This window comes from Centroberyx gerrardi, chromosome 18, assembly GCF_048128805.1.
Source record: "Centroberyx gerrardi isolate f3 chromosome 18, fCenGer3.hap1.cur.20231027, whole genome shotgun sequence".
Lineage (NCBI taxonomy): Eukaryota > Metazoa > Chordata > Actinopteri > Beryciformes > Berycidae > Centroberyx > Centroberyx gerrardi.
In genome coordinates, this window is record NC_136014.1 from 9,116,277 (window position 1) to 9,141,117 (window position 24,841).

At 41.9% G+C, this 24,841-nt stretch overlaps 3 protein-coding genes across 3 annotated transcripts; 2 read left to right on the top strand and 1 right to left on the bottom strand.

Moving 5' to 3' along the window:
- The first annotated feature begins 206 nt into the window (after positions 1 to 206).
- Positions 207 to 11,452, top strand: hpcal1 (hippocalcin-like 1). The gene is made up of 4 exons (XM_071920260.2): positions 207 to 535; positions 6,992 to 7,486; positions 8,541 to 8,646; positions 10,641 to 11,452. Exons 2-4 carry the CDS (start codon positions 7,109 to 7,111, stop codon positions 10,736 to 10,738), a joined length of 582 nt encoding a protein of 193 aa, XP_071776361.1. The 5' UTR covers positions 207 to 535; positions 6,992 to 7,108; the 3' UTR covers positions 10,739 to 11,452.
- pdia6 (protein disulfide isomerase family A, member 6) lies at positions 11,351 to 19,913 on the bottom strand. The gene is made up of 13 exons (XM_071920248.1): positions 19,823 to 19,913; positions 19,289 to 19,427; positions 18,520 to 18,577; positions 17,153 to 17,279; positions 16,854 to 16,948; positions 16,604 to 16,752; positions 16,054 to 16,168; positions 14,311 to 14,451; positions 13,938 to 14,022; positions 13,161 to 13,233; positions 12,896 to 13,054; positions 12,693 to 12,789; positions 11,351 to 12,082 (listed from the first exon to the last, which is right to left on the bottom strand). Exons 1-13 carry the CDS (start codon positions 19,839 to 19,841, stop codon positions 12,011 to 12,013), a joined length of 1,329 nt encoding a protein of 442 aa, XP_071776349.1. The 5' UTR covers positions 19,842 to 19,913; the 3' UTR covers positions 11,351 to 12,010.
- A 2,611-nt stretch (positions 19,914 to 22,524) lies between these two features.
- On the top strand, positions 22,525 to 24,024 carry LOC139928544 (voltage-gated potassium channel regulatory subunit KCNF1-like). The gene has a single exon (XM_071921141.2). The coding sequence runs from the start codon at positions 22,525 to 22,527 to the stop codon at positions 24,022 to 24,024; it is 1,500 nt and encodes a 499-aa protein (XP_071777242.2).
- The last annotated feature ends 817 nt before the right edge of the window (positions 24,025 to 24,841 follow it).

Below are 24,841 nucleotides of genomic sequence, written 5' to 3' on the forward strand. Positions count from 1 at the left end.
AATCATCATATACCACGCTTTGAAAACTGCTACATTAGTTATGGGGTTTTAATTTACGATATTTTTCATTAACAACTATGCTCAGTACGTCAGCAGCGTGCTACAGTACGTTTAATAGCCTTTAAATAAAAAAAGTGACACCCCCTTTTCTTGTTAGATGGGCGAGTCGGATGAAAAACGAGCTCTGTGCCACATCTTCTAAAAAATGACAAAACTGTCGCTACACCGGGAATGGCAGGCTTTACCGACTAAATAACAGCTTACCTTTTAAAAAGGAAACTTAGGCTATTCAAAGCCCTTTCATACGACATGTTTTTCTCTGAAACTGTCTAGGCGACGCTGAAACTCACTCGAACATCTTTTTGAAAATTGTTTCTGCGTTGCGTTTTACTGAGTTTTATCAGCAAGAGTAGCTAGGTGTTAAAGAACAGACGAAGTTAACGGTACTACGTCTATTTATAAAGCCACAAAGTGGGCTTAACCCAAGTGGACTTCTCTACCGGAAGACTCATAAACAACCCTTGGTCCTAAAGCGGTAAGTTTCCATTAACTATTTCCCATTTACAAAAGGAAACACTTGGGATGGTTAAAACAAATTTAGTCTAATGCCTTCTATCCTACTAGTTAGACTGTATAGACTGTTGTGACACCTTTCTTAAGACGGAATAGACTGTTGTAACCGTTACACCTATATGACAAAACTATAGGCTACTATACTTCATGATACATGTTTCAAAATATACAGAAATTGGGTAAAAAAATGAATTGTAGGCTACTGTTCTTGTAGATGACATTGATATACTATATGTTGTCAACACCGCATAGGAGGAGAATATACTACCAGGGTCCAATATATTTTTTGAATAAACGTCATCTATAGGCCCCTACGTACAAATGCAATTTTTGGCCGTTTTTTGTATTTTGCATATGTGATTTTTTTCGCATTTTGGACAGGCTTATAAGTCATAGAAGACAAAGTGGATAGTGTAAAAAGAGTATTATTTGATAGACCATATTAGACGTATTAAAGGTGTGGCAGTTGCCTGTGTGGGACATCCCATCCCTTCAAACTTTGTGTCTTGTCTAATTATCTTTGTCAGCCCATTATTTTAAACCACTATGCATTTTTTTTAAATTATAAGTCCACAGTCATCATATGAAGAGTTTGCACCCAAAATGAAATAAGCCTATCCTCCAGTTGGAAAATATGACATTCTTACAAAATGACTGCTAGAATCAAAATGAAACTCATGATGGAATATTACTGAAATTAGACCTTTGCTTACAAAACAGTTACAATTTTAGAGGATGTAGCCTGATCATTTGCATTTTGAATATACTAATCAATAAACAAGATCTAGCAGTGTTTTATTCATGACTATAAGCTTTTTGAAATCAAATCCTCCATTTATGGAAGGCTGTGGATTAACCTGCTCTGGATTAAAAAGCTCTACGTTTTAAATTTGAGTTGAAAAATATTCGGACAAAATAAATGCGTGTGTTTCTCAAGAGACTTCACGTATGTGCTGCCCTGCAAGTGCCCCAGATTGATAGTTGCTCTGCCTCCCTCTCATACGCCTCAGCACTGCTCTCCTGTTGCCTTGGCTACTGGTGTGTCAAGGGACTCCATCCTGATACACTGCATGATTTTCTCTGACACCAGTTCAGAGAGACTGACACGAAGCAGTAGTGAAAGAAAGAATAACTGGAGAGCTCGTTTTCTCTTTTTCTCACATTGGACCAAACTCCTAGCCCACCTGATTCAGTTTTACCAGCAGAGTTTCACTGGAAGGCAGCTAGTCCGCTCGTCTACTGCGCAGCAGGCTGCCCCGGCACATAAAATGGGACGTCTGCTTTCTGTCCATGCACCGAGGCATATCAGTTTTATTCAATTTACATTCCAGTCAAAGGAGGCATGATACAGACAGCATGAATAATATTTTCTCAGTCGTGTTTATGTAGAGTTGATGATGGGAAATGTTCACCGTGACCCCTCTGACATCATTAGATGCGGTGCCAGTTCTATTCTGGGAGAATACTGGGAATTCTCCAAATGGTTAACAAGCTCTGATGACTTTTACTGTGATCATTTGTTTGGCGAATGGGAAAGGAGATGGTAATTGTCCTTACATTGGGATGTTACATTTTGACACCTCGTTTTTTTTTTCTTTTCACTTACTCATGTCCTGTCTGTAGCATAACGAGCTCTACCACCAGCATCTCATGCTTTATGGATGCACTACTGGGAATGATGTGCGAGCGAGTGTGTGTGTGTGCCTGTGGATGCCTGCATATACACACACTGTATGTGTGTGTATACACACACACACTCTCACACATACACTCTTCAGCTCTCTCTCGTTGACTGTCTTTGGAATTCCCTATTTGACATACGTATTAATGAGGGCATCTCGGAGTATATGGGAAAAATAATAAAGGCTAATGTGTGTATGGCTTTTTGTTGTAGTAGGTCATTACCAGGGGGAGGAGGCGGAGCTAAGAATGGCGGATGGCAGTGAAACTCTCCTGGTCAGAGGTTTACAGGAACCCCAGGTGGCCTGGGGAAAGGGAAACACATGTTGCATGAGTGTGAAGGGAGCCTGGAGCCTGTGTGAAACGGAAAAAGTGGAACGTGCAGCCATGGTTATGGGGGTTGGGGACAGCAGGCAGGCCGTTTAGTGGCAGGGCGACAAGGGAGACACTGTTGCTGTGTAATCGAGGGGAATTGCAAACACCGAATGTGGAATGGGAATCTCGAGGGGCTGTTGTGCGTCAAGCAGCACTCACAAACTGTGTTCGTTTCACAAACTTAGCAGTCAGCGGAGGGAGAGCATGATTCTGTCAGCAAAGGTGTAGACACACACACACTGACACACACACACACACACACACACACACACAAGGTCATGTGGATGTATCACCTCAGCAATATCAGTTATTCTAAGGTTACACTTTCCATTGCAGCAAGTAGCAACTTTGAAAAAGCCATTTCAGTTGCCCATATAAAGTCCCCAGCTGTGAAAACACTTGTAAAATGTCCTGTGACGTGCCAAATGCAGGCTTGTGTATTTGCGTACATATGTTACTGACATTCTATATGCAGACATGCAATATCATACAGCTTTAATTGTCCACAGTCAGTTGAGGCAAGCCAGAGTGGTGATACAGTAGGAAATTCTTTGGGGCAATGTAGATTGGCAGCAGTCCCAGCAACAGGCAACAAAGTGAGCCACAGGATACAGAAATCAATTCAGTTTCCTGGCAACAAGATTTTCCTATTTGGTTACATAATGCAACAATCATGAGGCAACTCTCTGCCCATCAGAGTTGTCCAAAAAGTTACCTGATCTACCACTTTTTACCTGATCTTTACCTGAGCTACCACTGCCTTAAGTTCTGCCTTAAGATCACCTTACTGTTATGCGAATTGAAAACAAAGTAAGCCATTAACAGAATATGGAATACGCCTTAATATTGTATGTACTTTATTACTTCCCATATTGCTTTTCATCAATAGCAGCCTAGTATACTTATAGGCTTTAATGAGTGTATTTGAAGAGGTCAGTTCCCAAATGCTATGTTCATTCTAGGAAAAAACATCATTACCTAAAGTTCATCATGTGATATCTGTAATAATATCTGTATGCAGTAGACAATCCAGTCTGTAAAAGTGTTTAGTTCGCCACAATCCTTGAAAAGCACCATCATATGTTTGGATTATTTTTGCCAACAGTCATTTTGTCAGAGTATTGCATTTTTCCCCAAATGGTGGCTATCTCCTTTTGGAAGGAAAGTCTTTATTTAGCTTCAGAGGCCCTTAAAACATCAAGGCAGCACTTTTCAGTCTTCCAGAATGGAATCTTTTGGGTTTCATGTGGGTTTGTGTGTGCAGGGAATAAATAGCAACGCCCATATTTATGTCTGCTCCAGCTCAGCCAGCGCACTGAGCTGTCCTGGAAAAGTCCATGTGACCCAGTCTTGAGGAGGTGCTGCCCCTTCCTCATCCTGTTGTATGTTAGGACGGAAGAGGGGTGTGGTCTGGGCTACAGGGCTGTGTGTGTGTGTGTGTGTGTGTGTGTCCGTGTGTGTTATACAGTAACCCACTTAAAACACAGTCTTCAAATATGCCTGTTGTGTCCAAGATGAGTATTACTTTTGTTGTTATGCTATCAATTCTGACGTTTTCCCTTTTCCCCATAAAATCCTTCTAGGTAACATCATGGTCACGTTTACCATTTGGTTCACAGGCAGTATTTTGGGGGGTCGGATAAACTCTTGTTGCTTATTTTGGACAAGGGGAGAAAGTAGTGAATGTCCATACATGCAGAAAAAAAGTACTGTAAAAAAAAAAAAAAAAAAAGAAAAATTGCTATTAAATGGTGTAGGAGGCATCATAGGGTTCCAACCCCTTAAGGACATGGAATCCAATCTTACAGTCAAGAGCATTAAAACATCTAAAGGACATCTTTAAAATGAAATTCCTCATTCTTTTCATTTGGGTAAAGACCAGTGTTAGTTAAAGTTACTTTTAGTAAGTAACCACTTAAAAGTAATTAGTTACATAGGCCTACTATGTTACTTACCTTAAAAAGTAACTAGTTACGTTACAAAGTTACTCTTTAGAGTAAAAAGCAACTCATTAAGTAGTTTTGCGTCAAAAACCTGCCTAACCAACATGGCTTGTGCTGGCAAGGTGTTGTCGATCATTGTTTCAAAATATAATGCAAGACTATTGCTCTGTTCTTACAGCAAACCAATCTCATTTGTATCAAGCAGACTTAGATTGCTTTTAGCAGCATACTGTCTGTATGAGATGCTGCTGGATTTTTGCTTTTTTTCTCTTTTTTTTTTCATTTGCCCAAACAAAAATGAAACAGTATGAAAAAAAAAAAAAAAGTAATGACATTCTACTTTAAAAAGTGTTACCCCCAACACTGGTAAAGACACATGTTTAGCTTATTTCAAGTGGCGGGCTTACTGGAGTCCCTGTGCTGTGTGATTTTTTGTTTTAATGCACATGCAGATCAATACTGGGGTATATGGCGTATTAGAATGACCTAGGATGCTGGAATCCTGTGGTATTGTGTTTTAAGCTTTAATGTGTGTGTGCGTGTGTGTGTGTCTAGATGGAATGATCTTATTTCCATCCATAAGCCTGAACGAAATTGCTAAGGGTTTGTGTCAGCATCTGTTTTCTCGAACCTGTCCGTCTCTCATCTTACAGCATACTGTGAGTTCGATTTATGAAACTCCAGGAAATTACATCCACATGACTGTATGAGAAATGAGGAGCCTGTGTAGAAAAGACCCCATCCAAATGACACTGCTCTCATTTGTTCTACGTCTGATAGAATCATCTTGGTGCCAATAACACAGGAGCAATGGGATTTCAACAACTGAAAGACAGACAAAATGGAGATAATAAGTTTTCATGCTACTATTTCTCTCTCTCTCTCTCTCTCTCTCTCTCTCCAAAATCCTTATGGGTAACACAGAAGAGTGGAGGTGTTACTCAGATGGATTAATATGTCATGGTTAACCAATGGTATGTGCAAAGCAGCAGCTCACACAGTATAGCCAGAAATGATTTTCTTTCAATGTGTCATACTTTTTTCCATTCTTTCTTACCCCCTGCCCCCACACATCTCTCTTTCTATCCCTCCCACTCACACATTCACATATACATGTTGTTAAACATTGGCTGAGCTCATGCCCACTTTCTTCCTAAGGCGTCCTGATCGATTTTTTTTAAACAAAAAAGGAGAAACAGTGTTAGATAATCTTTTACTGTTTTATATATTTGTATTACTTTTCCTCTCAGTTGATCTTTCTCTTCCTCTGCCTCTCTCTCTCTCTCTCTCTCACACGCACACTGAATGTGAGCCTGCACTCAAACCTTTCTTACGAAATACATATGTCTAGGGACAATAATGAATTTAATTTGCCTTGTGTAAATTGCCAGTAATGTTGTCTTTGTGTACCATTCCCCTTGTTAACTCAAAATATGAAACGGATATACCCTCTGGGCAGCTGTTTATTCTTTGGGAAAGAAAGTGAAAAAAAAAAAAAAATCTCCCTACCATCGCCCTTGTTAAATTTAAATCAATTCCATATGCACACACACACCCACACACACACCCATTCTCCCTGCCGGTGTCATAGCCTTTTTGCTTAGTAACCCACCCATGGTTGCCTCTGCTTCATTGAGTGTGATGCGTGCACAAAGTATTCCATCTCGTTATTATCCTGTTGTGGTTTTATTCAGGATGTGCCGTTTACATGCATCATCATGTCCCAATCACAAATATCCCTGCATACACAAATAAACATATTTTCCCAAATATTACCATGGAAACAGAATAGATAAACCAAAGGTGAATGGGTGAAGGTGTTTACATGCTTCAGTGTCCTTGCTAGCAGTGGTATATCCTAGCTTTCCAATGTTTGTGTTTCTCTATAATCAGGATATGAACTGCACCCACACAAAGTCAAACATCCCAACTAATACTGGAATATTAATGTGCACATAAATGTACTGACTGTTGCCCGGGTTAATCGCTGGCCATCTAGGTTATAAAGTAACAACAAGCATCAGTATCATCCTGACCTTTTTAGAAAGTGGCTTTATTGAGAATTACAATGCCCCAGGCCAGGACACTTGTCCCTCCACCATGCAGTGAATGGTCGATAAATTATCACCGTGCCAGAGGATTAAAACAGTATCCACGGAGACCAGCCAACCCCCCGAGAGGCGCTCATAACATTTGAGTAGTAATCTTATCTGTATTTTTCCTCTGCATGGACATTGTCTCAGCTGTCCATGCTGTATCAGTTCCCCTCAGCTAATTCACCGCTCGGACCTCTGGGAAGGATCTTTAAAGCACACGTTTTTATTATAAAACACTGCAGACACTGCGAGGATTTATTGAACCGATGAATCATTTATGTAATTCACACAAGGACATTAATGAGAGTTGTTGGTCTCCTGCAGGAGCAGAGGAAGCCGAGCAGCCGGCGACGTGGAGAGGAAAGCAGAGGGAGAGCGGAGAAGTGAAGGGAGAAGGCAGAGCCACCAGCCGAGCTACCTGTCCGCGCGCCTGTCTGCGTCATGGGGAAACAGAACAGCAAGCTGCGGCCCGAGGTCCTCAACGACCTGAGGGAAAACACCGAGTTCTCCGACCACGAGCTGCAGGAGTGGTACCGCGGCTTCCTCAAGGACTGCCCCACGGGCCACCTCACCGTGGAGGAGTTCAAGAAGATCTACGCCAACTTCTTCCCGTACGGAGACGCCTCCAAGTTCGCCGAGCACGTCTTCCGCACGTTCGACACCAACGGCGACGCCACCATCGACTTCCGGGAGTTCATTATCGCCCTGAGCGTGACGTCTCGCGGCGGCCTGGAGCAGAAGCTGCGCTGGGCCTTCAGCATGTACGACCTGGACGGTAACGGCTACATCAGCCGGGCGGAGATGCTGGAGATAGTCCAGGTGAGCGCACGTGGTATCCTGCTACAGGACAGGTGTCTTCTCCAAAAAATCTCCAAAAATCTTCTCCAGTTTGGGTCAGAATAAGGCAAAACTTATTAGGCTCTAACTGATGAGTTATTATGACTGATGACGAGGTTCTGTCTGGTAGTTAAAAATAATTATTTATATAGGTCTTTACATGTGACTGAAACTAGATAATGCTTCAAGTGGGAAAAAGGTTGTCACTAGTTTTTTCTCTATTAGAAGTGAAAACTTTTACACTTCGGCAAAGTAAGAAATATGTATATTCATTTGGGGTTGGCACAAACAAACAAATAAGATGTAAATTATTACATATTTAAAACTAAATAAGAACTGTACATTATTCGCATTCCACTGATTTTATTCTTAGTGTATTAAGGGTTTCATTTTTAACTTCTAGGCCTACTGGTTATTTTCCGAGTCTGAATTCATAAGATTATTTTCACCTCACATCATGGATGCAGGCTGCCCTTTCTATTTTTTATGTCTCTTATCAATGTGGCTATATTTACTCTTCCAATATGGTGAGCTGAGCAGCCTGCAGGGCCATATCAATATTGGCTCAGTCCGTTGTGTTTGTGGATACAAATGAATGTGAAAAAAAAAACTCTGTTAAAGTGTCTGTGCTTTTGTTAGAGTCCTTTCTGTTTTTCAGCTAAAAGGCTTTTTCGCACCAAAGCCGTTGACCTTAAGATGCTCTGAAGTTTGCAGTTTTAGGAGATACAAACAGACCTTTATATTTTAGCATGTAGCTGACGTGGTTTTCCAGAGGGACTTACAGTGAGGGCAACAGTACAATAAGCTTCAATTCCCAGGTCACCAACATTATAAGTAACCAATATTGAGGAGGTCAAGGGTCAAAGCTACCGCATTCACACAGTAGATGGAACACATTCCTGTGTCCATAGTATGTTTGTGTATCATAAAGAAATAACCAGGTGGAAACTGTTTTTTTAATCTTAATTGCATAATAGTTTAACACAAATAATCAAGAAAATGAATATGCACATTCATCTTTACTCCTCCTTTGTAGGCAATTTACAAGATGGTGTCATCAGTGATGAAGATGCCTGAGGATGAATCAACACCAGAGAAACGGACAGATAAGATCTTCAGACAGATGGACATTGACAACGATGGTAAGACTGATGTAATATTATGTAACATCAATGTCAGACCTGTTTGTACATGCTTCAGAGCAGAGCTGGTGCACCTACCAGTCCCTGTCAATGGGAAAGTCAGCGCGACACATTGCCTTAAAAATCTGGCTTCTCGGTTTAGTACTTCTCCAACCTCTGATGTACCTCACAGGAAATAAAAAGGTAAACATAGTCCTAGACCAGATAAAAGATACTTAATGAGTACGCTGGTCTTCCATGCCTGCAAAGCTTCAATATGCTAAGACTCAGAATGCAGTTTCTTGGGAAAAAAAAGTTAAAAACAAATCTCTTGCTATTGAATTACATTAGTTAGGTTTGGATTTAGACCATTTCAACTGGACCATGAATTAGCGTCTACTATTCATGAACAAACTATAATAGTGACATCAAGACATTAGCATGAAGACTAGTTATATGGTAGTCTTTATTCAAAAACCACCATATAAGAGTTTGGAGAGTGATAGGAGAGATTGGAGAGAGAGAGGCAGAGGGAGAGAATGGCATGTAACAACATGACATAACATGAACAGGACCCACAACATCATTAATATGCTACATGGAATGCACCTCAGCCTGCTGAGCCACCGGGATGCCAGTAGTTTGACATTTAGCGTGAAAAGGTAATATTATATCGACATTATAGATGCGCTTAAACCTTTGACATGTCAGACGTCAGTATGATATTTAGAGCTTCCTTCATCACATTCACATGGCAGCAAGGTTTTTAAGCAGAAGGTTGAACAGTCAGAAGGTCAAGCTCGAGTCTTTAACATCATGTATATGTAACTCAGTTTACCCACCTTTCTAATAGAATTTACACTTAGTTTTCACATTCCTGGTTGCCTACTGGAAGAGTGGCTCTAGTTTTGGTAGATTCAATGAAACTATTAAACACCACCGATGAGATTATTTTAATATTTAAAATGAAAATTGCCCTGTCACATAACGTTGTACGCTGTGCTAAACAAAGGAGTTTATTATGGTGTTGTGTGCCATATGCCTCTTAGCGGTAGCCGAACCCAAAATTAAATCGGGCCACAGGAATACTTGCAACATCTATTGTCAGTGTTGTCAGTTTTTTTGCACTGCTTACTACTAGTTGCTTAGAGGAATTTAAACTTATTTTACTGTTGCACTTATTGTAAGTCACACTGGATAAGAGCACCAGGAAAATGCCTAAAATGTAAAAATGATAGAATCGTGTTCATTGAGTCAAAATGCTTATTCAACTCGGCCATGGATTTCCACAACTAACATGAAAATGGTACAACAGCATCACCTGTTGGCTGATGTGACGAGACAGAGGCTTTTAAACAAGAGTTGTTATACAGTATTTAGCCTAAATGAAAAATATCATGTAAAAACTTTTTTCTACTTGTGAAATAGAGTTTACCCACCCTTTTGAGACAATAAATAATTAAATAAAACAATAATCAATAAAGCAGCCTTCTGCCCAATGCATGCTGGGATAGCCTCCAGCCCCAGTGACCCTGAATAGAAATAAGCGGGTAAAGAGAATGAATAAATCAATGACTGAATCAATAAAACTGTGTAAAAATGTTTGTCATGAGCTCATTATTTTGAATACAAATGTTTTATATTGTGCGTGTGTTGACTAAGGCATTAGTGATTACTTTGGGGGCTTTGGCTCAAAAGCAGCTCAGAAACACCATCAAAAGGGAAAGAGTCCACACACGAGCCAGGCAGGCCATCAAGCCTCAGTAAGGACATTAAGAAGCTGAGATAGTAAAAATAGTGGTGGTGTAAAAATGAAGTGAGGACAATGCAAAACAGGGTCTAGGGAGTAACGTTATTCTGAAAATATAACTGCGTTTTATGTTTATATTGGTGGGGGTTTGCTTTGTAGTGATGTGACAGACTGGTGTTCATAGTTTTCCCATCATCATATGTACCACTACATGACTGGTGACTGTGATTCAGTTGTAATTTGCTGTGTGGTTTCTGCTCCACAGGCAGGTTGTCTCTGGAAGAGTTCATTAAAGGTGCCAAGAGCGACCCGTCCATCGTCAGGCTACTGCAGTCGGATCAGGGAACCTCTCGCCAGTTCTGAGGACAAGAGACAATATAACACACACACACACACACACATCCATGCAGCTAATAGTGTTCACTTGATAGAGGCCCAGTCATCATCACGCCCTTACCAGACAACCAGTTGCTCCTTTAATTTCACGTCACTCCATGTCTTAATGTTTACATTGTCAAATACTTCTCCATATTGTATTGATGTGGCTCCCTTTTCTATCGATGTTCGGTGGACTATGATGTGCTCTTCAATTAAGGTTTTCTGTGTAAATATTTTTCTCCAAAATGTTCTTGCCTTGAGATGGTTTTTACCTGCTTTCCATTAGTGAAGTGCCATATCATATATTTGTACTGGTTGGATTATACACTTGCAAGTATTATGACTCTTCCTATTATATTACACTTAGAGGGAATTAATTAAACCAACATTACTTGGTATAATTATGATTTCATATGAGACCTGATCTTGTTGAAAATCGGCTTATTGTTCAGGATATCGGCAGTAATTTGAGTCACAAAAGTTGACCGCTGCTGTTCTGAACAAGCTCTATATGCCTTTGGTATTGCATGCGCTCTGTGATCTGTGTATTTAATGATATTGTAACACAGTTTACATGAATAAGGAGGCAGTGATTAATTGTTTTTATTCCTTTTTATTTTTGTAACAAAAATGTCATTTTGTTTTCACACAATTGAAATAAAGTCGTGTAAGAAAAATCTACACAAGAAGTCCCACAGTATCCCCTTGTCCTGGACAGACACAATGCAAACCCACTGACATTCTCATTCACTGAATTTAAAAAGAGAGAAAAATGAATCAAAAACATATTTAGTCACATTAGGTTGGACACTGAAGTGTTACAAGTCCACATCTTTGATAAGACAGATGCTTGAGGGTGGCTGAGGAGGGGAGAGGGAGCTGTAGTTGGAAAAACCTGAATGAACGACTGAAATGCCACATTCAGAAACTCCTCCCTCCTCTCCCCAGCGGGCGGCGACTGTATAAATACGCAGCGTCTGATGTTCAGCAGGTATGTGAGGCAGAGTTCACCGCAGGGCTCCACACCACCCCAATCCCACCCCCCACCCTCCCCTCCCGTCACTGACAAAAGATGTGAGAAGCTGCAGGTGTCTCTCCTTCATGTGTCTCTTCTGGAGTATTTCAGTAACTGAGCGACCTGGCCTCCCGTTCGTCCACGGGAGAGGGGAGGCGGGTCGCACGGGGCCAGACCAGACCGGACCACACCAGACTAGATCCAACCGGGCCGGTCTGGATCAGACCCCGCCCCGTTTGGGCTCATAACTCATCCTTCTCAACGTCGTCATCCAGGTCCACGTCACTGAGGTCGTAATCGTCCTCCACAGGAAGCTGGGGATGAGCAGAAAAAAAGGTCAGTTACGTGCTCCAACCCGCTCACAGATTCCCATCCAAACGGTTTATTTTTAGATCGTCGGCGAAGCAAAGCTAAAAATCTATTTTCTATTTTTGTTGGCCTATCATGATGTTTGGCCATGTTGACGTTAACATATTTTGCTCGTCTCTGATGTTTGCGGACCAAAATGCTAAGAATTAATAAGTTTGTAATGCTAACAGACATTAGGGCAGACAGACTGGTGGGACTGTTAAAAAGTTAACTGTAACCAAGCAGCCTGTTTGTACCTCATCTAAAATAAGGAACACATGAATATGCACCACACATCAAAACACTGGCCTCTTCCTAAATGGAGACAAGTAACCACAGATCATCCTCCATCGCCATATTACACACCAGCACAGTGTTTCTTTGCATATTCCTCTGAGAGACACACATATACAGCAGGGGGTCGGAGTGCAGAGGCGGCCAGTAGCAGGTTGAGATTAAACAAATTGCTCTAGGACACCTTGACAGGACACATTGGCTGTTACAGGCCTCAAACCTGTGACCTTCCATATACGGGACAGACTCCAGGTCACCCTGTTACTCAACCTTCCCACTCACCTCTCCATCTTTTCCGTCCCAGGCTTCCACAGCATCAATCTTGGGCAAGGCTCCACCTCCCACTGTAGCAGTCGAACCACGACCCACAGACAAATCCCTGAAGAGAAGAGCAACAAAGGATAAGATAAACCAGCCTGCTCCGAAATGTTTCTTTCGTGTCGTCCTTGTGATGGTGACATGATGCCGACAACAGCGCCCTCTACCTGAGGAACTCGTGAATGCCGGTCTCACTGAAGGAGCCTTTGAGCAGAGCAAACTTCATCTTGCGGGCGTTGATGGCAGCCATGGCAGGGTAGCCGAATCCACCGATGCCCAGGGAGGCCTCCAGCTGCATCTGAGCTCCAGCCTCAGTCCACAGCCAGCTGAGAGAGAGAGAGAGAGCAGGCCATTACTCACTTGTAATTGGTTATTCATTCTTGGTCATCATACTCATCAGTCACAAATGGAAAACTGGTCTCTCATCCTTACCCCCACATCTTCTTCTTGTACTTCTCAGCCATCTTCATCATCACCTCCAGATAGCCGTTTCTGCCAGCGGCGCCTGTTGGGATACAAGCATGATGGATGGATGGTGAGTGATGTAAGACTCATAAAAAGGGCTATTACACCGATAATGTGTGTGTGCAATTTCCCCACAGAATTAAGCTAAGGTCTTTTAATTTTTTAATAATTTATTATTTCTTACACTTAATTTTTGCATAATTTAGAATCAAGAACACACTTTGTGTTCTTTGTGTGCACACTGTGTAGTGTAATCTGTCAACTAAATGATGGCCCACTAAACCAAAGGGTTAAGCTTTTTGAACAAAAAAATCAAATGGACATATACTGTATGTTGAGTGAACATAACTGTATTAAGCATTGGTACACTCATGTAGTAGAAGAATAAAAATCATGTTCATTGCACTGCAGTCTAGGCTATAGTTTATACTGCAGGCCATCGGTTTCTTAATATACTATCTGTGTAGCTGAATTCTTCTTTTTATTCTCTAAGTTAATGGCAGATCACCCATGGAGGTGATCAGTGGCAAATCATAATATAAATACTATTCAAAAAAGACTGTTTTTCGGAACAAAAAAAAACAAAAAATCAGTCAAATTTTCAAAAACTCCCTTTACCAGAGAAATGCCTACAAAACTATTTAAATGTTTGTGTGTGTGTAAAATAATGTACACAATATATCAGATTTAGATTCAATATAACAACTCGATTCACGGGTCAGAGCCAGAGGTGCGTGGTCTCACCTGTGTCCAGGATGTGTGGCAGTACAGCGATCACACACAGCTGGGTGTCCTCACAAGTCTTCTTCAAGGTGTCGTCATTAAGGATCTGAGAGACAAACATTTAAAACACACACAAATTTTATACAGGTTATTTGAATCCACTAAATTCAATTTTACATAAGATTCACATTTTATAGATGCTCAACATGGCTTAAAGTAGCAATCTGCAAGATGTTTTTTTTATTTTGTCATCTTTGTTGCCAAGCGCTCATTGCTGTGGTGTTTCTGCACTGCACTTCCCAGAGATCACCTGTCAATCAAACAGTGTGTCCAGTACTGTGACGTCTATTTCCTTGGATTTTTTTTATGTACACACACACACAGCTGTACTGACCTCCAGCAGTTCAGGAGCAGGGGCGTTGTCAGAGAACAGATCCATAGCCCTGGCAATGATGTCGGAACGGGAGCGGCCTCCTTGGTAGTCCTCAGGCTCCTCCCCCTTACGGAAAACCTTGATGGTGGGAAATCCACGAATCTAGATACACAAAACACAGATAGTCCTTCAGCTCCAGAGTATTTTGATGTGAATGTCAATATGTAGTTAGGGATTCAGTATGAGATTTTTATTTGATCAGTGACATTCAGTGGCAGGATACAACAACTTATTTTTTTTGTTTGCGGTTGAAATTACAATGCCTGGTTTGTTGTACAACTAAATTAAATCACTCACTAAGTACATGCGTGTTTGACAGCTTCAAACAAGTTTGAATGCATGAGCAATGCATCCAAGTCGTTGCTCTGAGCCGTCAGATCGTTCACCAAGTGTTCCTACATCAGTGAATGCAACATAGACTTTAACAAACCACAATCAGTTTGTTTAGTTTTCAAGATGAATAATTTCATAATTCAGTCTGGAACACTCTCATCATGAAGTTAAGTCCATTACTGTATGAATGGTAACACAGTTGTATTGAGCGGTACAGGCTCTGCTCTGCTCCCTGTATGAATCCAAGCAGCAAGCTAAAGATTCAGCGGGGAGCGCAATCAAACCCCCACAGGGTAACAGAATAGTTCTGTGATTGATTGTTGATTAGTTAGATCAAGGTAGGCTCATTCTTTGTAAAGTCCTTTGAGACATGCTTGTGATGAAGGGCTATATAATTAAATGCACTTGAACTGAACGCAGCAAACATATCACTGAGATATGGAATATACATAATTTCAAGAGACAGGGCTACAGAGACATACCATCTATCGCATGTATATTAATAAGGAAGCAGAGAGGAGGAGGATAGAGTGGTGGAGGGAGAGAGCAGCACAGCCAGTCAACAGCGGTGTGTGGCAGGTAGGAGCCGGAGGGATGAATGAGGAGCTGACAGCTTAAACGGACTGGCTTGTTTGAAGTGCCGAACATGAGTGGTGTTGTGAAACAACTGGCAGGGCGGACTTGACATGAGCTGTCCAATGCCCAGTATTGTTTGATTGGGCCAGTAATGGATGATTTGCCTCATTCATATGTCTGCTGAACAGGCACACAAACTTTGATGGTAGTGAGGTAGTGAGATAGTGAGAAGCCCCACCCACAACCAAGTCCCCCTTTGGCCAGTCGGTGTGAAAAGTTAATCAGTTCTTCCTTGTCTCATGACCAACCTTTCCACGAGGCTTTACGGTGTTACGTGAATCTGTTCAGAAGTTATATGCCTTTTTATGTGGAGCCACGCCCACCGCTACGCCCCCCTTTGGCCAATTGGTGTGAAAAGTTAAAAAGTTAAAGTCAATTCTTCCTTGCCCCATGATCAACTTTTCCACAACGTTTCGTGCAAAGCCATTCATTGCTTTTTGAGATATCCTGCTAACAAACAAATAGACAGAATGGGGGGAAAACATAATCCCCATCCAATTTCGCTGGCGGAGGGAATAAAAAGATGGAGTAGGCATTTGACTGTTTGCTGCTGTTAATTTTCCCACCTTGCTCATATGACATTTCATGTTTGTGAATGGGATTTCTACTTTGTGTATCGTGCCACTTTCTTTTGTACTGAGCAGTGCTGGTGGATATATATTTTTTTACTTTTCCTAGTAGTTTATATCTGAATTTTACACCAGTGTACCACACGACTGATGGATTCTTGCTCACCCCATAGCGGCTGGATACACTCTGGTGTACAGTAGCATCCACAGCTCCCAGGCGAACTTTGCCCTTAGTCTGCTCCTTGACTGCTGCGGCTGCAGCTGCCCACTCAGGCTCCAGGCTGGTGACAATGGAAGCGGGTGAGGATAAGAAAAACCAAACATGATGTATGATGTTTCATCCCAAAGTGAGGTATTTACCATTTTAAATAAGAAGTGACATCTTGAAGCAAAACTATGGAATATCATTCAAATGATTAACTAATGTAAGACCTTTGCAAAAATGTAATGATGTTGAGGATGGAATCATCTGTGCTTCTGAAATACTGACTGAAAAATAGCTTGAAGTGAAAATGTCTAGAAATAGCTGCACAGGGTTTTGGAATGAAATCTCACACACTGTCACAACTGTAGGTGGTGTAGTTAATTCAAAGCCAACTACAGCAGTTATTTATGATCCTCAAGAGACTAGATGTGTGAAATCTGGTTTGCTGTAGTGAGACTGGACTCACTGCGTACTACACCCCAAGGCGGGCTGTGCCAAGCAGCAAACTCACTTCTTGCAGTGTCCACACCAGGGGGCAAAGAACTCCACCATCCACACAGCATCGCCGTCCAGCACCAGCTTGTCAAAGTTGTCATCAGTGAGCTCCACCACATCCTTCTTACTGCCGCCGCTGCCGCCACCGCCACCGCCGCCGCCACTCTGGTAGAACACAATTGTGCTTTAGTTATCCATGTGCCCTTACCATGTTTGATTTCCAACAACTGGGACAGATAATTGTGCAGGTTCACTACTTCCTGTACCTGTCTGCTGTAGTCAGAGCCGCTCAGCCTGTCCTTCACCAGGGAGCGCAGAGCGTTCAGAGCTCCATCCACAATCGCCTGGCTGCCGCGTCCACCTGCGGGGTGAAGGGAATGCACAGATCATTCAGTTTGAAAGCCTAGGTTCATACTTCATTGCAGCAAACTGTAGTACTTAATTATACCACTTGTGTGACCTCACCAACCATCTCACAGTTTCCAAACAGGTCTTGCAAGCAAGTGATTGGTTTACCAGACAAGCACCAATGCTCATCTCTTTGTTGCATGGGCTTGGACTGTACCTTGGTAATCCTCTGGCTTGTTCTTGTTCGCTCCAAAGATCTTGATGGTTGGGAAGCCTTTGACATTATACTGGCTGCCCAGGGACCGGTGCTGATCTGCGTCTACAGCACCAACCTTGACGACACCCTGAAGAATTTAAGAACAAAACAGGTTGGGATACGCTGCCTCAACTATTAATTACAGCAAAATCTAGCAACTGTGCCAAAAATTTTTAACTCTGGAGCAAAACCGCTCATTTCAGAGGTTTGAAACTACTGATCTTCCTCAATGAATTGCTGTTCCTGATATTTATAGAGTAATTTATCTGCAGTTACACCCTTGGGTCCATCCCGATTTGTTCATAAAATGTTCAACAAATGTTTAAGGCAACAGAAGACTTGGTAGAGCTGTGCTCTCACCGCCAGTCATTCTTGTCAAGTGCTGGGCTTTGAGATAAGATCTTCTATTAGCTGAGAGCACTGCATAGGAAAATGGATGCTTTAATTAGCTGTGCAATATAATCTATATATTTTTGATATAATTAATAAGTGCATTAATTATATGCATTAATTATTATTATTATTGGAGTTTTTATTTGTAAAAAGTTGTGACCCTTTGTTGTTAAATATTTTAAATTGTTGAAATGTTTAGATTATCACATTGAAAATGCTTTTAACCCACAGAGGAATTAATGTCAGGACTATCTTTATTAAATTCATAAATTCAATTAATTTGAACTTGTCATCTTCTTCAACATCCATTTATTTGTCAGATAAAATTAATTACACGTCTTAACAGGAAGGGCCAAAGTGTGCCAACTGTCATCCTATAGAGGAAACTATAAATGTCTACCTCACTGCAGGACCAGGGATAAATAATTGTAGGCATTGTAATTATTTACATAAGCCAGGATTATTGTTTGGGTTGAACAGACAGGTGATGTGCACAAGTTTCACATCTCTGGCAGTCAGTCACTAAGTGTATGGACAACAACTTATTTGTATGAAGGACCTGTTCGCACAAACAATGCGGGTTGGAGAAATAAGATTAGAAGTGATAACAAATACGTGCGTAAAAGCACATTCCACCAAGCAAACAATGAGTCTTTTTTTTTATTTTTTATCTGAAACACAGTTCATATTATTAATTTATTAACAACTGACTGGTCCCATGTCTACCCACGGCCTCGGTCTGATTCTCACTATTGTATTACAACAAACTTCTGAATGTTTTGGAGGGATTGTAGACTATGACCGCTAAACATACAGCTACAGTAAATGGATGGTTGAAGCCTTTTCGTGGAAAACGCCTGTAGGTAGCTCAATTGGCAAAAATCGGCAAACTCACTTGGCAACCAAGTGTGATCTACCATAGACCTTTAGTTTACCTTAAGGGCTGTGGCTGCCTTCTTCCACTCAGGAGCGAGGTTTTTACAGTGGCCACACCTGTAGTGAGAAACAGTGGAGATACATGGAGTTTTAGTCACTGGAGGTGAATTATACATCAAATTCATATTGACGTTGCTGTGATAAAAGATGTCAATCTCTATATTGCAAAAGCCACAATATGTGCACTTTCATAGACACTGTAGTTTTACAATAAACACAGACTCCATGAGTGAGTGAGCAGTGAGAATTAACATATGGTAGATATGCATCATTCAAGTCCAGAAATACTTCATAATATCAGGAGAAGGTCAGCCTTGCCAATCTAATGGGAGATATTCCCACAATCTACCACTGCTGAATGCATTCAAAACACATCAGAAGTCAATGTAGGCTAAACTTGATGCTTGGTATGAAGAAAATCCTACTGCAAGTCACCTATTTCACAGTCAGTGTTGTTCCGTCTCATTAGCCACTAAAAACGTCTTTTGTCTATACAAACACAATATGCTACCAAAATCAAGTAGGAACTACCAGTTTTGCATATAGGTCTCTACATACTCTTCCTTAACCAAGCGGTTAAGCAATACTGTAAGCTTCTGTCAAGATGAGCAGTTACTAGCAGCTGACTGAACCATTACCTGGTCTATCCACAGTTATTTGTGTATTGTAATGAACTTAGTCTACATTATGGTCATTGTGTCATTACTTGGGTCTTCTGGAGAGAGTTGTTAACATTGATTCGTGCCCACAGCAGTTACATGGACTCACCAGGGAGCGTAAAACTCAACCAGCCACAGGCTGTCACTCTGGATCACCTCCTTGTTGAAGTTGGAGGGGGTGAGCTCAACAACATCACTAGGTGTGTCGAAACCTTGGACAGCCAGGACCAGGGAGCAACCCAACACACCTGGAATAAGAGAGGTAAAGAATAAAGAACAAGCTTCACGCTCTGCAAGCAAGTGTGTATGTCTGTGTGTTCAATAAATCACACAATTATACTGTACTGTGAAACAGGAGCTACTGAAAAGATACGACAAGCCTAACTTACCTAAGTATAGTTTATGAGCAGACTTATTGCACAAATATTACACTAGCAAACAGTTAGCCAAGCCAAGAGTTTTGTTATACTATCAAACCATTGCTCTAACGTTACCAGCGGCCTACGGTGTATCACTGTGCACCTTAACTTGGCTGTTCTAGCAAACCAGAGAGGGAAATTGCAGTCAAATACCGCTGCTAATAACAAATTGGCTAACATAACATGTTTACATTAACAGAAATTGCGTTGCTGTTGTAGCTCACCAAGTAAAAGCGGTCTCATGGTTGTAGCAGCTCTCTACACGTCTCCTCAGTTAGCAACACACAGCGACTGGCGCTGCGCCGCCTAGAAAAGTAGATCGACAAATCTCACCGTGGCCCACGCTGATTGGTGCGCTGGTGGCGACGCTGCACCGCAGCCAATCAGCGTGCGCCGTGTAGTTCTCCTACCGGTACCGAGGAAAAAAAGATAGCCGGGAGGGATGAACGACAACATGTAAGAGCAGCAAGAGAGGATGTGAGATTTGTTACTGCTGACTCAGTCTAAGATTGGATGGAAGGTAAACACACGTCAGTTTAATTAATACATCTTTTAAAGTGTAAAACAGCATGTAAGAACATAAGCATGTAACATTTTAAGATGGTATGATTCAGTGATAAACTACACACTACAAACTACACTGCTAAAGTTACATTTTAGTACATTTACATCTACTCAGTAGAATCAGACTGCGTTACAATAAATGGGTCTTTTCTAGAAAATAACATACAAAATAGCCTACCCATAGTATAAATAATTATAGTTATGTAAAATGTATTATAGACATTTTGCACGTACAACACGGTTATTACAGCAAAACCATAGGTCCTCATAGGACTGTAGGAGACAAAAAATAACTATAAAGTTTGATAAGTTCATTATGAACTAAATAAATGTTGTCCTTATCGTGAACACCGACTGGAATTCATTATTCATAGTTCACCTTTTTGATTTAGTACTAAGTTACATCACAAAACTTGTCTGTATTGCAGGTTTTGTTTCAGATGCTTTTTGTGGTTAGATGATATAACCAAAGCTTGTGCTCGGGATTTTATACAATAGTTTATCAATTATTAATTTATTCCTATCCTCCATAGTTTGCACCATTTCTTAACAACTGCTTAGAACAAAGTTTTGGTCTCCTTTACTGTAATGTTAGGTTTGTCATCGCTAGGTGGAGACAAACAATAAGGCACAATATGCAGGCCTACCATATTATGCACAGATACTGCTGAGCTGCTCTATGAACAGTTAGTAGACAGAGAGTGATTCACTTGCCAATCTATCAATAATCCAGTGTGCCATGCGCAAATCTGTTCACTTTAAATCAAAAAGACAAGTCCTAAACAACCTTATCCACATTATAGCCCATTGTACGCGACATAAAAGAAAAATCACTATAATATTCCTATAATAGGCTATTCCTACTGGGACTCGTAGTGTATCGAAGGTAGACCTACTCGGCAGCTTGTATTCACTTTATCTTACTTTTAATCCAATATGGTATCATTGTAATCCTATAATAATATTCCTTATAACAGGATCTTTTAGTTTTGCTGATATATTCGTATAATATCATTCTAAATGTATTAAATGAGTCGTTTTCGATATAGGGCTATTTGGTGATAGCCTATAATAATACATTCATATGGGATACTGGATGTGGGGTGGGATATTGGTTGCATGTAGCAAGGGAAGTAAGATGGGATAGCCTATTACTTGCCACAAGTTTTTAATCGATTATCTTTAATAGGCTAATTGTTTTTCTTCGGGCTTATATAACATATAATGCAGTCCACACGGAGTGCATATTCCTGTTTCCATCCACCCTTGTTTGCTACTTCACTATTCATCAAACGCCGTGGAGATTTATGATCTGCTGCGCCCCTGGTACACTGCGCTGCGTCAAGCCAGCCAGAGACAGCCAGAGTACAACCGGAAGTCAGGCGATTTGCCTCCAAAATAAAAGCATAAAATTCAAGAAAACAGAAGTAGGCCTATGTATTAGGGTGGACAAAACAACAAAGATCATATTCAATGTATTAGTCAGTTAGCCTAATTAGATTGGATGTCGAGCGAAACTATAGCTGTAGAATAGTAACTGAAAAGATAACATTCTTGCAGGGTGTGTTCACACTATTTCTCATTTTTCAAAGTGCCATTGCTTTTTTACATTAAAGTCAATGGAGAGTGGAAAGCCACTGCAGCTGGCTTCTTTTAGGCTTCTTTTTAAGCAGAGCAGAACACTGTTTGAGAACAGTTCCACTTTTTGGAGGTGAAGTGAACACATAACATTCTTAACGTTAAAGCTTTTTTGTAAGTCAACTAATCACAAGTAAAATGAGATCTGGTCATAAAGAGTCAGTAGGCTATGGGGCACACTGGCTGTGAGTTTGACAGACAGTAGGTACTATTTAGTGGCAGCTTATGACGGAAGTGAAGATCTGCTTTTTGAACTTATCAGCATAAGATGTGATTGAGGGAGTGTTTTTTAATACAGAGATAATAGTGTGAAAATGCCTTTAATCTTCACATTGGTTTGTATTACTAAAAAAAAAAAAAATCATCAATTAGGATTTTATTTTGAAAGTTATGACCGGATGTCGTATGGTTTCATTCTGGCTGACTCGACATTGCGCGCACTTCCACGCCAACTTTCCCAGCGCGCACAGGCGCACTCTTCACTGCCAAACACGGGTGTAGGCTACACTAGAGCAGACAAGTCTTCACATTGCAGCCACCCCCGACCAAAAATACTTGTTTTTCCGATTAAAACACAGAAGATCCAACGAGTCCAGGAGGTTTTACGCACGGCGCCGGGGCTTCTGGTGACCTAAAAGACTTTGGGAGTAGTTACGGTTTGGCGACAATTTCGATCAATTAGGCTATTTTGGGGCGGACTTCGTGTTAATATATAAGGGACATAATGTGGGGGATCCAGAGGACGCGGTATGCTGATTGCAACGGCTCCGAAGCCAGTGAGGAGACAGAGATTGTTGTCAACATCGGCGGGGTGAAACAGGTGTTGTACGGGGACGTGTTGAATCGCTACCCGGAGACCCGGCTGGCAGAACTGGTGAACTGTTCACTGGGGAGTTCAGAGGACCTGTCTTCACTGTGCGACGACTACGACCCGGACGCGGGAGAATTCTATTTTGACAGGGACCCCGAAGCGTTTAAGTGTATAATCGAGCTGTATTATTATGGGGAGATACACATGAAACGGGGCGTCTGTCCGATTTGTTTTATGAAGGAGATGGAGTTCTGGAAAATCGACTCGGATTTCCTCGACGAGTGCTGCAAGAGCAGCCTGAAAGAGGTGGAGGACGAACTTGCGGAGATCGCCGAGAAAGTGAGAACTATCCTGGTGGACCGGGAGGGGGATCCGTCGGCCGGGGGCTGGCAGCGCATCCAGATGTGGCTGTGGAGACTCATGGAGAAGCCGGAGTCCTCGTTCCCCGCGCGCGTCATCGCCGTGGTTTCGTTCTTCTTCATCCTCGTCTCCTCCGTGGTGATGTGCGTGGGGACCATCCCGGACCTGCAGGTGGAGGACTCGGAGGGAAACCTCATGGAGCATCCCACTCTGGAGGTCATCGAGACGGTGTGCATCGGCTGGTTCACTGTTGAATACGTCCTGCGTCTGATCTCCTCCCCGAACAAAGTCAAATTCATGCTGTCTTTCATGAACATCATCGACTTCATGGCGATCATGCCTTTTTACGTGGTGCTGATTTTAACCTCCCTCGGCGCAGGGATGATGGAGCTGGCGAATGTGCAGCAGGCGGTGCAGGCTTTGCGCATAATGCGCATTGCGCGCATTTTCAAGCTGGCACGCCATTCCTCTGGACTCCAGACCCTCACATCTGCCTTGAAGAGCAGCTTCAAAGAGCTGGGTCTGCTGCTCATGTATATGGGCGTGGGGGTCTTCCTCTTCTCGGCGCTGGGCTACACTATGGAGCAGAATCACCCGGACACCTTGTTCACGAGCATCCCACAGTCCTTCTGGTGGGCGGTGATCACCATGACCACGGTGGGGTACGGGGACGTCTACCCCAAAACCACTTTGGGTCGGTGCAACGCGGCCGTCAGCTTTCTATGCGGGGTGATCGCCATAGCGCTGCCGATACACCCCATCATCAACAATTTTGTCATTTTCTACAACAAGCAACAGGTGCTGGAGACTGCGGCCAAGCATGAGATTGAACTGATGGCCTTGCGCTCCGGCGATGCCGAGCCGAAGGCCGTGGCCAGCTCGCATAAACCTGTTGGCGGAGCCGGGGTGTGGGACAGCGCCATGCGCGCCTCTCAGAGCGACACCCACATCCCTCTACTGAAAGACCCTCGGGCAGCAGCAGGGGTCCAGACCCCCAGCATGGACACCAGCTTCGACAGCACAGCGGAGGCCACTGAATATTTTATCTCATGAACAATTAAGACCCGCTACACAAGAAAAGACACTGCAAAAGATTAATAACAAGAACAATCTCACAGGATGCTTTTTTCATGTCTCAGTACATAATGAATTATTGTAGACATGTTTTAACTCAACCTGCACAATGTAGGGTTGGTGATAAAACGATGACTGGTGAGATAATTGTAAATAGCCTCGTAGAAATAATAGACCCGCAGTAATCTCCAAGGGCCTTGGATACATTGTGAGGAATTGCGCCTATTAAAGGGATGTACAGTGAGATACTGACTTGATGAGCTGCGTCTTTGCGCAGTTAGTCCCTGCGGGCTGTGGGGTGCTGTTTGAACAGCCAGCGCAGTGATTCCCCATGTAGGCTACTTATATAACACCCCCTATCCCCGATCCCCAAACTCATACTGTAGATGCACTGCTGTCCTGTTGCCTACTCCTCTGTACATCATATTGTATTGTTGTTGTTTTTTCATACTGCAGATAGGCAATTCCTCAAACATCCCCTCCTTAAAAGAAATGTAGTAATCCTATGAGTTTTAGAAGGTATAAACATCAAAGCAAAATTATAAGTCACTATAGGAATATAGGAATTTCAGTGATATCATAGGAGATGAAAAAATGCCATACATTTCGATGAGGTCACTATAAAGTCACTATTGAGCACCACACACACTGTAAGTCCCTATAGGAACATCATAGGAATGTTATTGTTGGGGTAGCAAATAAAAGCAACATATTGTTGTCATCAGGTTTGTTTTGGTATTTCTGATATAAATTCAACTGCCCATCTTTGGCACCAGGCAATGTATGTTTTGCATCT

Excerpts from the sequence above, each read along its gene's own strand:
- hpcal1 (XM_071920260.2), top strand. The coding sequence starts at position 7,109 with ATGGGGAAACAGAACAGCAAGCTGCGGCCCGAGGTCCTCAACGACCTG. Across the intron at positions 7,487-8,540 it reads AGATGCTGGAGATAGTCCAG|GCAATTTACAAGATGGTGTC; the intron begins GTGAGCGCACGT and ends CCTCCTTTGTAG. Across the intron at positions 8,647-10,640 it reads GATGGACATTGACAACGATG|GCAGGTTGTCTCTGGAAGAG; the intron begins GTAAGACTGATG and ends TCTGCTCCACAG.
- LOC139928544 (XM_071921141.2), top strand. The coding sequence starts at position 22,525 with ATGTGGGGGATCCAGAGGACGCGGTATGCTGATTGCAACGGCTCCGAA.
- pdia6 (XM_071920248.1), bottom strand. Across the intron at positions 17,280-18,519 it reads AGGCAGCCACAGCCCTTAAG|GGTGTCGTCAAGGTTGGTGC; the intron begins GTAAACTAAAGG and ends TAAATTCTTCAG. Across the intron at positions 13,234-13,937 it reads GCCACACATCCTGGACACAG|GCGCCGCTGGCAGAAACGGC; the intron begins GTGAGACCACGC and ends GTATCCCAACAG.